General features: G+C 38.0%; 1 protein-coding gene across 2 annotated transcripts in view; it reads left to right on the plus strand.

The window, feature by feature from the left end:
* The window catches only part of LOC148829164 (ELKS/Rab6-interacting/CAST family member 1-like), a 348,267-nt gene that overhangs the window by 260,840 nt on the left and 73,611 nt on the right, over positions 1–13,816 (plus strand). For both annotated transcript variants that reach the window (XM_088923624.1, XM_088923625.1), the window contains one exon: positions 8,730–8,877. In XM_088923624.1, the coding sequence (XP_088779750.1) occupies positions 8,730–8,877 (148 nt within the window). The remainder of the gene's footprint in view (positions 1–8,729; positions 8,878–13,816) is intronic.

Here is a 13,816-nt window from a genome sequence, read left to right on the forward strand (position 1 = left end):
ATAACATGAGTCGTGAGAGAGCGCGTTATTCATCTCTGGTTCAGTCTCCCAGCTTGAAGGTTGACAGTAAATGAAGGTTAGGTGGTTAAAGGTGTATACACCAGTTGGAGAGCAGTCTCCAAGGAATGGGTTGGCTCCTGTATGTTAAGAAAAGATCAGGAGGGGAGGAGCAGTGGTTAGCTCTCCCCCTTAGGATAGCTCTGACGGTAAGGAGCTCCGGTCCTGTTCTCTGGTTAATAAGGGAGGCCACTGTATGAGTAGCTGCAAGGTTGGGTGGAACTGCTACTGTAGGATTTAGGGAAAGTAGCAGCAGACTCGACTCCTGCTGTGTCAGGGTGCATATAAAGGTTGTGGTTAATGTCTGTGGTCAAGAAGGATTGTCAAAGAGAAAAATGGTTTTCACTACTCCTGCTAGCAGTTATTAAGTGTATGTTAAATCAGTTATGATAACTAGTGGTACAAAATGAGGTGAGAACTGCTGATAGACATGATAGAGGAACAGAATCATTTGATCACAAAGTTTGCATAGCTTGTTATCTAAAAGTTGAGGTAGTACTGGTTATAGTTTGATTGAGGGAGAATGGATGAATTTTCTCTTTCCCCAGGGGGGGTGTAGTTAGAAGTTAACCCAGGTTACAAGTCCTGGAGGGACTTTGGTTTTCCCTGAGAGGGGCTGGTTGTAGTTGTGCTTACAAACCCCGTGGTTATTCAGAAAGGGACAGTACTCCTTTTACATTAAATTCCTCTACGTGTAGTGAGGTGGCTGTGAGGATTCCCATGAGCTTGAAGTCTGCAAGCAAAGATTTGAGAGATGTGGAGATGGAGGTATATAGATCTTGTTATACGTTTTTGTGATTATGGGTGATAGTAATAATTATAGCGAAGGGTGTGTTCTCAGATTGATTGTGGTCTGAGCACAGAAGAGGTTGTGGTTTACAAGTTTAAGTTATGGTCTCTGGTCTGTGGTTACATGGTGTATGGCTGTATGGTTTATTCATTAACACAACTCCCAGTAGGACACTATGAATTTCCATATGTCACTGAAAGATGGGTGTCTGGTCTGGGGTGTGGTCACAATCACACCAGAGAAGTGTAACAGTAGGACTGAAGAAGGAAATTCACCAGCAGGTCACCACAAATTAAATTTGTATACCTGGAAGGCTGAGTCACAGGCAGTGAGTAGCCGATGAAAGGGTTTCCATAGTGATCATGCCAAGGAGAAGCAGGGTGCAGCGGGCTACACTGACAGGCCAAAAGACGTGAATCTTTTCATTGTTCTAGATTAATATCATGATGTTGTCACCTCATTACGATTGCACCCTTTAGTCAAGATGTAACTAGATGGAGGTCACTGGAGTTGGACATTGTGGGAACACAAGGATGGACACCGTTTTTTTTAAAGATTTAATTTGTAATCTTTATTTTATATTTTCAGAATGCTGGGTTTTATGTATTCCTTTAAGATCATCATTTACTTTTGGGTATTAGCAAATAGATTTTGTTTGACTTCTTTCAAATAATATTTACTGTTGAAACTAGATTTTCATGCAATAATGGCCCCGCTGAACCATTAATCACTATCACGGCTTTATTGGTAGAAACATTTGAAATATTAACTTTTGTTAAGGTCTGGCATAGCTTCTTTGGCTGTTGTTAGGACTTCAACACTATACTTATTCAGTATGAGATGCCTGTGTTTTCCGAATGTTGCATGATAACCTTAGGAGGAATAAGCAGCATTTTGATGATAGGTGATAGTGTTTATGCTTTTAAATGTATATTGATTGATGGATACATTGCAAATCTTAGTGGTTGATAAACCAATGTCTTTACAATGGTCCAGACCCTTTATCTAAAATTTCCTATTTGGAAGAACCCCAAATAGTAAAATTATATACAAAAAAAGAACATTGAAATGTGCGGAGAATCCATTTCTTAACTGCAGATTTCAGATTATTTCAGCCTGGCCACTACAGTACGTGCACCTAACCTGTATAGCATACAAAGGTTATAGGGGGGAGGTATTCAATCCCTTTTTTGTTCTTTACTAGCTTGTAGTCCAAACAGTAAGCTTTGCTAGAATTAATTTAAACATTACTGGTAGCCCCAGGATGTTCTGAACATCAGCAGCACCAAAGAAGACAGTTTGTCAGACATTTGCTTGTTAGGTCATAGTGAAAGACCTAAATAATTAATTGTTTTGAACTGCTAAAAGAAATCTGCCGTTTCCCTCACAAACCTGGCTTGACATTATAAGGTATTCTGGTCATCAGTTATGGAATATCAGAATTACTCTTGACACTTTTTTTTTGTCCTGAGCGAGCAGATTGACGATGTGGAGGAGAAGAGTCCTAATATTCTGTGGTGTCATGAGTGCTCTTGGAAATCATTTGCTTTCAAATTTGTAGTGCAGAACACTCTGCTGTAAAACTGCCTCCGATCAGAGGTCACCAAGGATGTTTGTTTTATTAGGAAATGAGCTAAAAAGGAGCAGAGTGATTTACTCAGCTGTGCGCGTGTTGTTCAGGAAGGAACGGTTCATTCCCATTTAGCATGAAACTCTAACAGTCTGATTACTCTCTGCAATGAGAGTAGACCTTCGAGAATAGTCCTTTTCCCCAGAATAAAGAACAGCAGACAAGGTCACGTCAAGTGTGTGGTGAATAGCTGAGCTCCAAAGCTCTGCAGTCTTAAAGCTGAAGGTCCTCCTGCACTTGTTTACAGCAGTGGTTGTTGTGTTCATTTTTTCTCTCCGAGAATCTGATGGAAATAGACAGTTTTCTTTCCTTGACATGGCTGGGTTTTCAGTGTGGTGTTTAAAAAATCTAACTAGTAAGATGAGGCCATAAATATAGAAATCTTCCATTTGTGTGCCAACAGCCATGCATACTTATTAAGAAAGGAAGAAAAACCGATGCCAAGTGGCTATTGCAAGAATCAGTTTTCTTTGAACCAAATAAGGCGAAAGGAAATTTGGTAGATCAGTTACTGTAGAAAGAGGCAATAAGGGTGATCTATTTAGTCAAAAATTTTCCTATTAAGGTTGTCTCTGGTTGAGGTGGTTATTGAAATTTTAACCTTTCTTTACTGGGCTACTGAATTCCAGACTTTATGTACTGTACTGTATATATGGCCTTGAATGACCCTTTTGAGTTTATTCCAAATGTGTGTGTTGTGGTTAAATGCTGAGTCATTTTCCTTTTTAGTAAAACTCAGTAGACATGGAAGTGACCTCTAAATGCATAGACTCGCTGGAATAACTTGACATCTTTGATTCTGATAAAGAATCAAAATTAAAAGAAAGGTAATCCACAGTACAAAGACCTGCCAAACCCTTCACAAGACGTGTGACCTTTATGTAGGACTGGGCTTCACAATGAGGTACAGTATTTGTGATATACTGTCCCTTTGACAGGCCTCTGAGATAAACATCCTGGCTTTAGACCACAAAATCACAGTGCCATGAAAGTTACGGTAGTGTAGCACAAACAAAAGTCTTTTGTTCTTCCAGTCTTGTCCTTTTCTTCTGTATGGATTTGTGTCTTAAGCGAAGTCTGTGCTGTCGTCCATTCCTTTGCTTGTTTTTGTTTCTAGGAAAGAATTCCTAAGACAAGGCATTTCTGATGCAAACCAGACAGCCTCCCATAGTGTTGTATAAATCTGGATCCATTTAATTGAATATAGATCCCTGATCGGGGCCAATGAGGCTAAAAATGTATAATCCTGTGCCTTTGTTTTTATCATAAATATGTACAGTATATAGCATTGTTCTAGCACTCAGCTGACGTAAATCTCCTGTCGAACGTAGATGTGTTCACTGGACATGGGACAGAAAAATAGGGAGACCACTGTAATATCAAAATTCCCACACTGTCTTTTGCTTCACCTTCAGCTCTCTTGCCTCATTTCCTGCTTCTAGCAAATTCAGGCACTTTGGGTTATACATTTGTAATTTTAAAATTAATACTTTGATATTTCTCTTGACATTTGTACTAATGTGCTCCATTCTAGTACAGTTACCTCAGTGTTTGTCCCTGATGGATGAATTGGCTGAAGACAGCTTCACTAGACCCCATTATACAATACAACACGACACTGATGTTATTAGAAGCTGTAAAATATTTGTCATTTGCCAGTTTTGAGTCTTGAAATGTGGTAGGCTCATTTATGAAAAAGTGAGGCTTTGAAAAAATAATTTTCCTGAACAGTTTTAGCAGTTTGAACAATTTCAGAACAGCACTATTAAAAAATATATACTACTGTTATGAGTTATTGTTAACCCAAAGTTCACTACACAGAGATTAGATGAAAAACTGCAAATAGATAGGATGAAGTTGTCTCTTCTAGTTGGCTGTTTGAACAATAAGTATTATTGTCTGTCTGTTTAAAAGACTGATGTAAATTTGGCTTTCAGATGCGGCATATTCTTTTAAAATCTGGTTACAACACTACACATCCTTTAAGTACTGTACTGTATGTCAGGTTTCTAATCGTACCCTTGATGTGTGCCGTATGGGAAACAACAAGCAACGTCAGTTCTTACTGATTTAACAGAAAGAAGGAATGAGAAGTCTTGGGATTTTAACATGGAATTCTGTGGGATTTTTGGCTCCAATTAAAATAATGAAAAGTCAAAACAATCTTTTGTTTTACTTGTGGAATTGTAAGTGGTCCAAAAGTTTGTTCTTTTCTCACACAGTTATACAATCTGATTTTTTTACTGTACATTTTTTTAGCCTTCTGTTATTTTAAGTCTTTTTACGCAAATTAAATACAAAAAAATGCTCTTTAATTTTCACATTTGCATGACAGTTTTATATACAGGATCTGTTAAAAATGTGATACAAAGCATGTCTTATTGTGGTCTTACACATATGAACAACTGTGGTTGTCAGTTATACACAACTATTTGTAATTTTTGCATGACATTCAGATATACAGTATGAGATCTGCTTAAAATTTATTTCCAAATGTGTGAAGTAACTTCTGAATTAGCAACACTGAAATATTATATTTTAAATTATGAAGAATTTAAATAAGAATAAAATGAAGAATAAATGTACTTATGAAGTATTCTTATGAAAAATAAAAGTACTGTTACTATACTTATTGAGAAATACTGCACATCAGTGACTACTGCTCAGTCAGGACTGCTTGGATGTCTTATACAATTTAGTTGTATAAGACATGCATTTTCTATTAAAAAATCTAATAAGTTTTATCAAACATTATGCAGTGAGAATGATTCGTCATGCTCTCATTTTTGTGCTGTTTCAATTACACTCCATTCCAGTTTTGTTTCCCTTTTCTAAAGAAAAAGATAATATCACAGCTGATGGGATTGACTTGGCACAACATAACTTTTGAAAATGACATTGTTAGATGTTTGTCTTTCCTTCTTTCATCAGCATTGCAAGAAAGTCTGCGGAGCTTTTCCCTTAGCTGCATGAGCAATCCTGAAATGGCTAAACTAATTTCACAAATTCCATATGAAAATTGCAGTAAGGGATGGTGTGACTAAATGATGCAAGGCCATTTCTGTTCCAAATGAAATCCACCATATGTAAAGTGGAGGTTTTCCAGAAATAAAAGAAAACAATATGACAATAATTGATTCTTTTTGACAGTTTTGAAATGCGGGAGCATGTGTTTAAAATGTTGGGCTCCCTCTCCCCCTCCCTGCCTTTCAGTAATAAAGCCGACTTGGAGGGGAAGTGTGCATTCTAATGGTTTTACTTTCGGATCTTTGTGCCTGCAAATCTCTTCCCAAGCCCACTGAAACTCCACCTTTCAGAGCAAGTCCATTTTAACCACATTTGCATTCTGCAGAACTGCAGGCTGTGCTCGTGAGCAATGATTAAAATCTCCAGGCAGTACACTAGTGCAAGCAGTTTTAGTTGATGTTTTGTTTAAAAAATTGTAAAAGTGCATCACTAAATATTCAGGATTTTACAGGAGGGTGTATTTAACACTTACAGTAGCAGTGCCTGTTACATTGTTATACATTGCTGTGAATGGCTTCATACAAAGGGAGCCATTCATAAAGGCATGTTTTTTTGCATTTTAGGATTTTGAAATAGACTAAACCCTCCCATTTGAATAACTTAGATGCAGATATCCTCTATAAAGCTGTTATAATATTGAAAACTTTAACCCCCCTACTATATACTGTATGTGGCACAAACAAACATTCTGTAATAATTATGGGAAACTCTTCCATGATTTTGCACCTTGCATTTCTGAAAGCTTACTCTTGAATTCAGTGAATCACTTTTCTTTCTAAAGGATCTGGAAAGTCCTTGGTGCTTGATGCTTTTTTTTATTGTTTTGCTGTTTAGTACAGGAGGATTGTTGCCTCACAATTACTGCATGCCTTTTCGTCATTGTCAATGGGAGAGGTCTGTAGGTTCAGACAAGATTAAAACTCATGTCTGATCTACGTTCTCCAGAAAACTGTGGAGAATGACCTGCTGCCCTCAATCTCCTGATCAGTTGGTGTAAGTCAGTTGTGAGTATAGATGCCAGAGAGGGGTATAAAAGGACTGAGGCATTATTTCGCTTAGAATGTTAAGAATTTGCTTAAACTGTGAATAACTGAGATTGCAGATACTTTCTGAAGTACTGTGGATTATATTGTAAGGTGTTTTCCCTCAATCCTAGTGTTACTTTTTAAATGAAATATGGTTACCATCTGTAATTAAAGAAAAACCCATGTTCTTTTTTAATGGTAAATAAGAATGTGCTGAAAGTTCCATGGGTTTTAGCAAATCAGTTGCTGCAGTGATATGTACCCTATGCAATAGGCCCACAATGTGGGCTCAAATGTGATAAGTGATGACCTTATATTCCATGTTTGACCAAGGTACCCAACAGGGCTGTACGATATTACCCATGTTAATTCTTTCATTAAATCCACTAGGTCTGGCATTTGAGCAACTTGCCTTCATCAGTCCTTTTGATAAATCAGGGTCTGGGTATCTCATTTCACTCTATGCTAATGACATCTTTCAAATTCCCTTAGTTAATTCCCCCATGGCTTGAATGTATTTGACAACATTGGTTGGATTGCTATAAAATAAAGTGGCTGTACTTGGTCCTTATGCCTTTGATTTGAGGATGATTGCTCTTGTACTTCATATTCTTGTTCAGTGGTAGTACTCAGGTTTTACCTACTTTGTCTTTAAGGTCTCTCCTGATTTCTATTTCATAAGTAGAATATGCTAAAGTTACTGAATAAAATCTTTTGAGACAGACATTTTAGCTACTGTAGGTGGTCTTCTTTACAAGTTACTGTACATTACTTGGTAGTATTCCCCTTATATAAATCATTGTACCATCTCATATTTCTTATTTCCCTGTATACCTATTCCAATTCCTCCACAGTATTTACAACAAATTCTGTTGCAAGTGCTTTTATTTGGATAGGTAAGTGAGTTAGAATTTGTTGACAACCTTGGGCGATTCTAAACTGAAAGGTGGTTTGACTGTAATGAACTTTATGTTATCACATGTCCCGTTGAAGCTTTATTTAAGACAAATATAAGCTCAGGATCCTTTATTTTCTTCATCTAAGCTCAGGGACTGTCTCTACTTTACATAGGAGCTATCATTGTAAGATCACTGGACATTTGAATAAAAAGTTAACTGCTTTTCACAAGCCTTCACTTATTTGGAATAATCTCCTCAGACTGATGGATTATCAGTCTCTTATCTATCCTCCCTGGTCTACAAGAAATCATAATCTTGGCAGCATTTCTGAAGACAGTGATACGGTATGTAACATTCCAGGATCTAAGGGAAATATATTAGATCCCTGAATTGTTCCTACTATATGCATCTCAGACTCTCATGTATACAGTGTTTAATCCCGTCATTCATTAGCTGATCGAATTGACTTGATTGCCGTTGTAGGGGGTATATCTTATTCTTTATATATCTTCTTTATCATTTTAAAAATAAGCCTCATATCAGTCTCTTTTATATGGAATAGAGAAATAAGCAAGTTAGACAGCAGTCCTGACTGGAATGCAGTTTTTGACAATATTTTGTTGTCTTCCAAAACGCAGAGCATCAAATTCATCTTAAATTTGAACTTAGAATGTGTGCAGCCGCAGTACTGTACCGATACTTCCAGATGTCGATTGTTTTAGATGCACTTTTTGGGTGTGATTGGCACCTACTCACTGTATAGTACATATGTTTTGTGAATGTCTTGTGATTGAGTGTTGTTGGGTTTATCTAACTGGTGTGACTGTGCCAATGAGCCCTAGACTTCTCCCAGGCTAATGTCAATCTTCAAGCATGACGTCTTTTGTGGTCAGGTTTTACTGCAGCCAAGAAATCTGTTTTGTAAGGCTGTATAGAGACTGAGTTACCCTTGAAGCACACTTGGCTGCTTTGATTTATAGATACTCTTATGGAAAAACATACAGCTGAATTATATTATGTATTGCAAAAACTGTATTAAGCTTGGTCAGATGTATTTGGTTGGCTTACAAAATCTGATTGGTCAATTATATATACTGTTTTGATTTGTACTGTTAGTGTATTTGTTATGAGAGGTTTCGACTTGTTTTGAACGTTTAGTTTTAAAACAGAAACATAGGAAGCTCCAGGCGTTAATTAGTTTGTTCCTCTTGCTACCAGCCGCAGGTTTTGTAAGCTTCTCTGTGTTTGGTCATCAGATTGTACATGATGTAAAAGTGTTGCTGTTCTGCTGTGTGTTACAGGCAGGAGGCCCTGTTAGCAGCCATCAGTGAGAAAGACGCCAACATCGCCCTGCTGGAGCTTTCCTCCTCCAAGAAGAAGAAGACACAGGATGAAGTAGCTGCCCTCAAAAGGGAAAAGGATCGTCTGGTCCAGCAGCTTAAACAGCAGGTAGGCCGTCAGGGACTGGACTCTCAGCCAGTTACCCTTACCAACTCTGAAAACCACAGAGGCTCAGCTGCAGACACTGACCTTTAGTGCCTTGGTAAATATGGTTCAGTCTCAAAGAAATTGTTTCTGTGGTATTAGTCACCTCCACAGGGGTTTAAAAGCCTCGTAGCCTACTCCATCTTTCCCTTGATGTGGGGAAATAGCCAGGATCCGATTGTAACATTTAACCCACAAAGAAACCAGGATGAGCTCTGGCCCAGTGAGGCGCTGTGACTCTGATGTGGACTTTATCTTGACCTGATTCTGATGGAGATCGTGAGATAATACTAAAACATTAATCTGGCATTGTTTTTACTTGTACAAGACTTTGTGTATGTGACTTATTAGTATGGAACATTGTGACAACTGATTAACACAATGTGGACTTAACTGTTATCTGTATAATAAGTGGCCACTCTGCCTTTTTAATTGAATGCTGTGTCACTTTGATTCCAATGGGGATTTTTTTTTGGTGTGCAATTCTGCAATGTACTATTCTTATTTTCTACCAGATTTGAAGTTTTGGCATTGATATCTACTTAAACTTCAAACCAACCTGCAATTTTATAGTTTTATATTTTTTCAAAAGCAAACTGGCATCACTTGAAAGCTGAATGTTGAATTGAATCAAGGATGTGGTTCATTCAATATAATTTGTCAAGGCTGTCAATGAACACTTCACTGTGGTGGGTTTCTAGAAACACTGCATGTGGAACTCTCTTTCATACAGTGTCAGTTAGGTTGGTGGATTCCCTTTGTGATCGTGGTTAGCGTGGGGTACCGATCAATGTGGTACTAATTTACCTCCTGAGGCGTAGTTTGTCTGCTTGTCTGGCTTGTGGCAGGAACACAGGCCGTCTGTTTCTGAACAGATAGGCCGCTACTATCAGTAAAAGAAGGAGAATGGGAGGAGCAGGCTGACAGACCAAGAGCCGCCTAACAGAGAGCACATGTGAGCCATGGGCTGACAGTTAAAATCAAGAATGATTTTAGGATTGTTCTTCAAAAGCACAGTTAAATCACTCCTAAGTATTTCAGCCTTTGCCCTGTGCCCAGCCTTTGATGTAGTAAAATATGCATATGAGTTACAAACAAATAATCAGTACTCCCCTACAACTGGCTTAAACAATTGTCAGAATGTTGGTTTCAGTGATGAAGCAGGTTGATGTGTGAACAGTGCTAGTGCTTGTATGAGGGTATGAAGATAAATTAGAGAGAGTTTAAATAATGCCTGTGTTGTAGAAGACATTAGTAACTATCACTAATCCATCCATTTTCTAACAGCTTCTTCCAGTTGCAGGGGACCTGGAGCTTGTCATGGCAAGCATTAGGAATTAACTTGTTTTGAAAATATCAGGTACAGCCAGCTGTTTTCAGAATGATGGACATTAAGATGGTGGAGAACTGGTAGCTCACAGCTGTACAAATGAATCTCTGTGACCTGTAGTTCTTACATACTGGTCAGCTTTGCCTTGTTTTCCCAGTGTGGTGGTACCAGAGCACACAACACTGAATTTTCAAATAAGTAGCAAGTGTATACTTAGCCCAGAATTAAATCATAGATTTAAATCTGGGATGATAGAGGTCCAGTACCATTTCTTAAAGGTGTTGGGACAGCTTCAATATCACAAGAAATGGTGTTATTAAGAACATCTTTCTCTGCATTTCTGATAAACAAAAAAACACTGCTGTGAATTAAGCTCACTGCATATTGAATTAGCACTAATAAATGATTAGAATGAATTTCTGTCATCAGATTTGGCATCGATTTATAAATTGGAATTTAATATCCTCATCATGCACTGGATAATTACTTCTTAAACCCTAAACATAGTACAGGACAGAATCAAATCTTTTTTTTTCTTCATTATTGTTTGTCCAAGTGATCACCAGCTGATTCAGTGAATTTATTAAAGGGCTTGTATAAAAAAAAATCAGGAGATCATCCAGGGCCAGTTTTGGCCTCCACTCTCTTTCGATCTTTTTCTTAGGTCATTTAAGTACCGTTACAAACACGATAAGGCCATTCCACCGAGTTACTTGGCAGTCTGATCTGAGTCGCTAATTGATCTGTGGATCTCACCCAACCCTTTCTTGAAAGGAGCTAGGGTATCGCTTCAACAACAAGGCTGAGTAGAATGTTAGACACATCCATTTGTATAGCAGCATATCCTCTGTCCTCAGTTTTAAAAGCATTTCCATATAGTTTCCACTTTTGACCTCTGGTTCATGTTTTACAGTTGATTCATTAACAAATACGCCACCCTCTGATGACTCTTGCTTCGTAATTTTGTAGCATGTTTATACCACTTCCATGTGGCTTGAGCAATTATTGCCTGAGTGTTCCTGAGTCATTCATTCATATTCTGAAGACAGTCTGCACTGTTGCATCTCAGAGTGAAGTAGTTGCATCAGCAAGGAGCTAACATTAAATTAGCTTGAAGTCATTGGACATGATGGACAAAGACTTCCATATCCTGTTTTGGGACACAGATAATAAGCAGTTCAAATGAAAGTGCCACATGAAATATCTACGAGAGTAGTTGTGTACACCTCACAGGTCATGGTGAGATCTGATTTCAGCTCTGCACCGCTCATGCATCTCAAGCACAAAGGACAAAACCATACATATTGAATTTGTGATGGAGAATTGTTTTTTTTTGTAAAGGAGCAGAGATGTGGGAGAAAGCAGGTTCAACAGAATTTTGAGTAAAAAGAAGTCTATGCTTGGCTGTGCTTTAAGTATATGTGAAGTTCCATAGATGAAGAGTTCTTTGGAAGAGTTCTAATAAAGGGATGTGAGAAATCTGCATATTGTTTTGGCAGAAACTTTTTTTAAACTGCTGAATGTTTTCTTTTTAAATCTGAACTGATCAAATGAGCAATACTGGCCCGCCCTGTGTCCAGATATGTTTATTTTAATTTAAAAGAAGTTGCTTTTCATCTGTAATATGTTTCTGAACTTAAAGGGTACAGTTTTTTTTCTCATTTTGATGAGCACAATACAATCACAATTTACATCTCTTCACATGTAACTGCCCTTAGAAGACATTCATGCAGCAGTCACGTGTGTTATGGAGTGGAGACCTTAAGTTGATATCACTGTGATGACACTGTTTAACCTTCTTTGCACTCCACCTTTTGGATCCAACATGCAATCTATGTATTTTTGACTATGCAGCATAATTTATATTAGCATCCTTGGGTCTTTGCAACATAATGTGTGAAAACAACATCAACACTCCACATATTTTAGGGAAAGGAATATGTCCACAGAAACTACATCTGGATAGACGTACAAATGCATGCAGTATTAATATAACCACACACACACAGACACCTGCTCCCTATGCTGTACCTGTTGAAAAGAACGTAGTTTGAAATTCATGTCTACTTGTAGACTTCTCAGACAGCTTTCAGGACCAAAGCACTTTTAACAGCCTTTGTGCAGATTATAACTCATCAGTGAGAGCCCACTGTTCACCATGCACTGTGATCACGATTCGCACTACTGTAATAAGAAACACGTTGTCTTTTACTAACCCTTCCCCTGGAAACCAAGAAAACCACAACAAAATCTCCTCCCCGGAAAGCAAAAACCCAGGGAGGGATCCAACATGTCTTTCAAGCCCACCTACTGTAAGCCGACTACTAGGAAAGGGGTTTACTTAGAGTGCTTACCGCTACTGTCTTGTTCTGATGAAACTTAACTTCCACATTGCATCTTTGAACTGTTGTCTAAATTTAACAAATGGTACCAAGACCAATAAGGAGAGCACAGGGCCGTTAGGACCATGTTTATTTCTCACGCAGTGACGTAGTTTTTTGGATTAAACAAAAACTGAATTTTTGTGGAATAGTAACTGTATTGGTCAGCACTGTGTTTTTCATTGATGTGGTTACAGGCCTAGTGAGTGTAAACATCTTAGAAGATTTCGTACTCCTCCTCATCCCCTAGGTTATAGTATTAGTAAACAATTTATTCTCATTTTTTTCTGTTTCCTCCTCTGGCCATTTAAAAAAATTCCTTAGCGGGGGTATCGTCTCTGTCCCAAAAATTTAGGAATTGAAATCATTTTCTCAATGAAAGACAAAACACAGAAGGTTCTGTCTTTCAGGGTTCTTTTGTCATTTCCTGCTTCCTGTGCTTTATGGTTACTGTGTCCCACTTATAAATCACATGGGGGATTTCCTGACCTTCCACTGATTTGCTTGTGTTTCCAGCTCATTTCCCCAAGAGATGCGTTAAGAGACAATTGTGTGAAAGTGCACAGAACACGTTGGTTACAGGGGAAGCTCATTGGTCTTGTGATAAAGGACATAAAGAAAGAGCCTTCCTGATATGTGTATATTTCTAAATTTAAAAGAATATCATTAAGAACAATTCAAGCTGTAATGTTAATACATCATTAAGTAATTCAGTAGGTATCTTAGTAATCCAACATTAGTCTCTTTTAGATTTGAAATGTTTTAAATGAGTCCTGGCGTCCTGGCCATGGTGTGACCCACCTTGTGCCTGTAGCTTACTGTGTTGGGCACCAGCTCTCTCTTGACCATGAACTGAATGAACCATTTAAAAAATAAATGGATAGAGTCAAGCATGTTTTAAGCAAGGCTTTCTAATTCCTTAGGACAATTGCACCTGCTGGTTTTCATTCCATTCAATGTCTTGCTTACTTAATTAGTAGGTTATTTTAATGGAAGAGGTTTCTGTAACAGAGCACACTCTTACTGAAGGTGTTTTGAGGAATCTGAGCACATTAAAACCCAAATTGGAAAATATTGGTCAGTGCATCAGACTTTACTATAGAAATCTTACAAATTTTTCAGGAAACAGCACTCTTCAACAACCTCCCCAAACTACCAAGACCCAACCACCCACTAATATCATGAAGCCCAG

This window comes from Atractosteus spatula, chromosome 8 (genome assembly GCF_055471065.1).
Source record: "Atractosteus spatula isolate fAtrSpa1 chromosome 8, fAtrSpa1.hap1, whole genome shotgun sequence".
Taxonomy (NCBI): Eukaryota; Metazoa; Chordata; class Actinopteri; order Semionotiformes; family Lepisosteidae; genus Atractosteus; species Atractosteus spatula.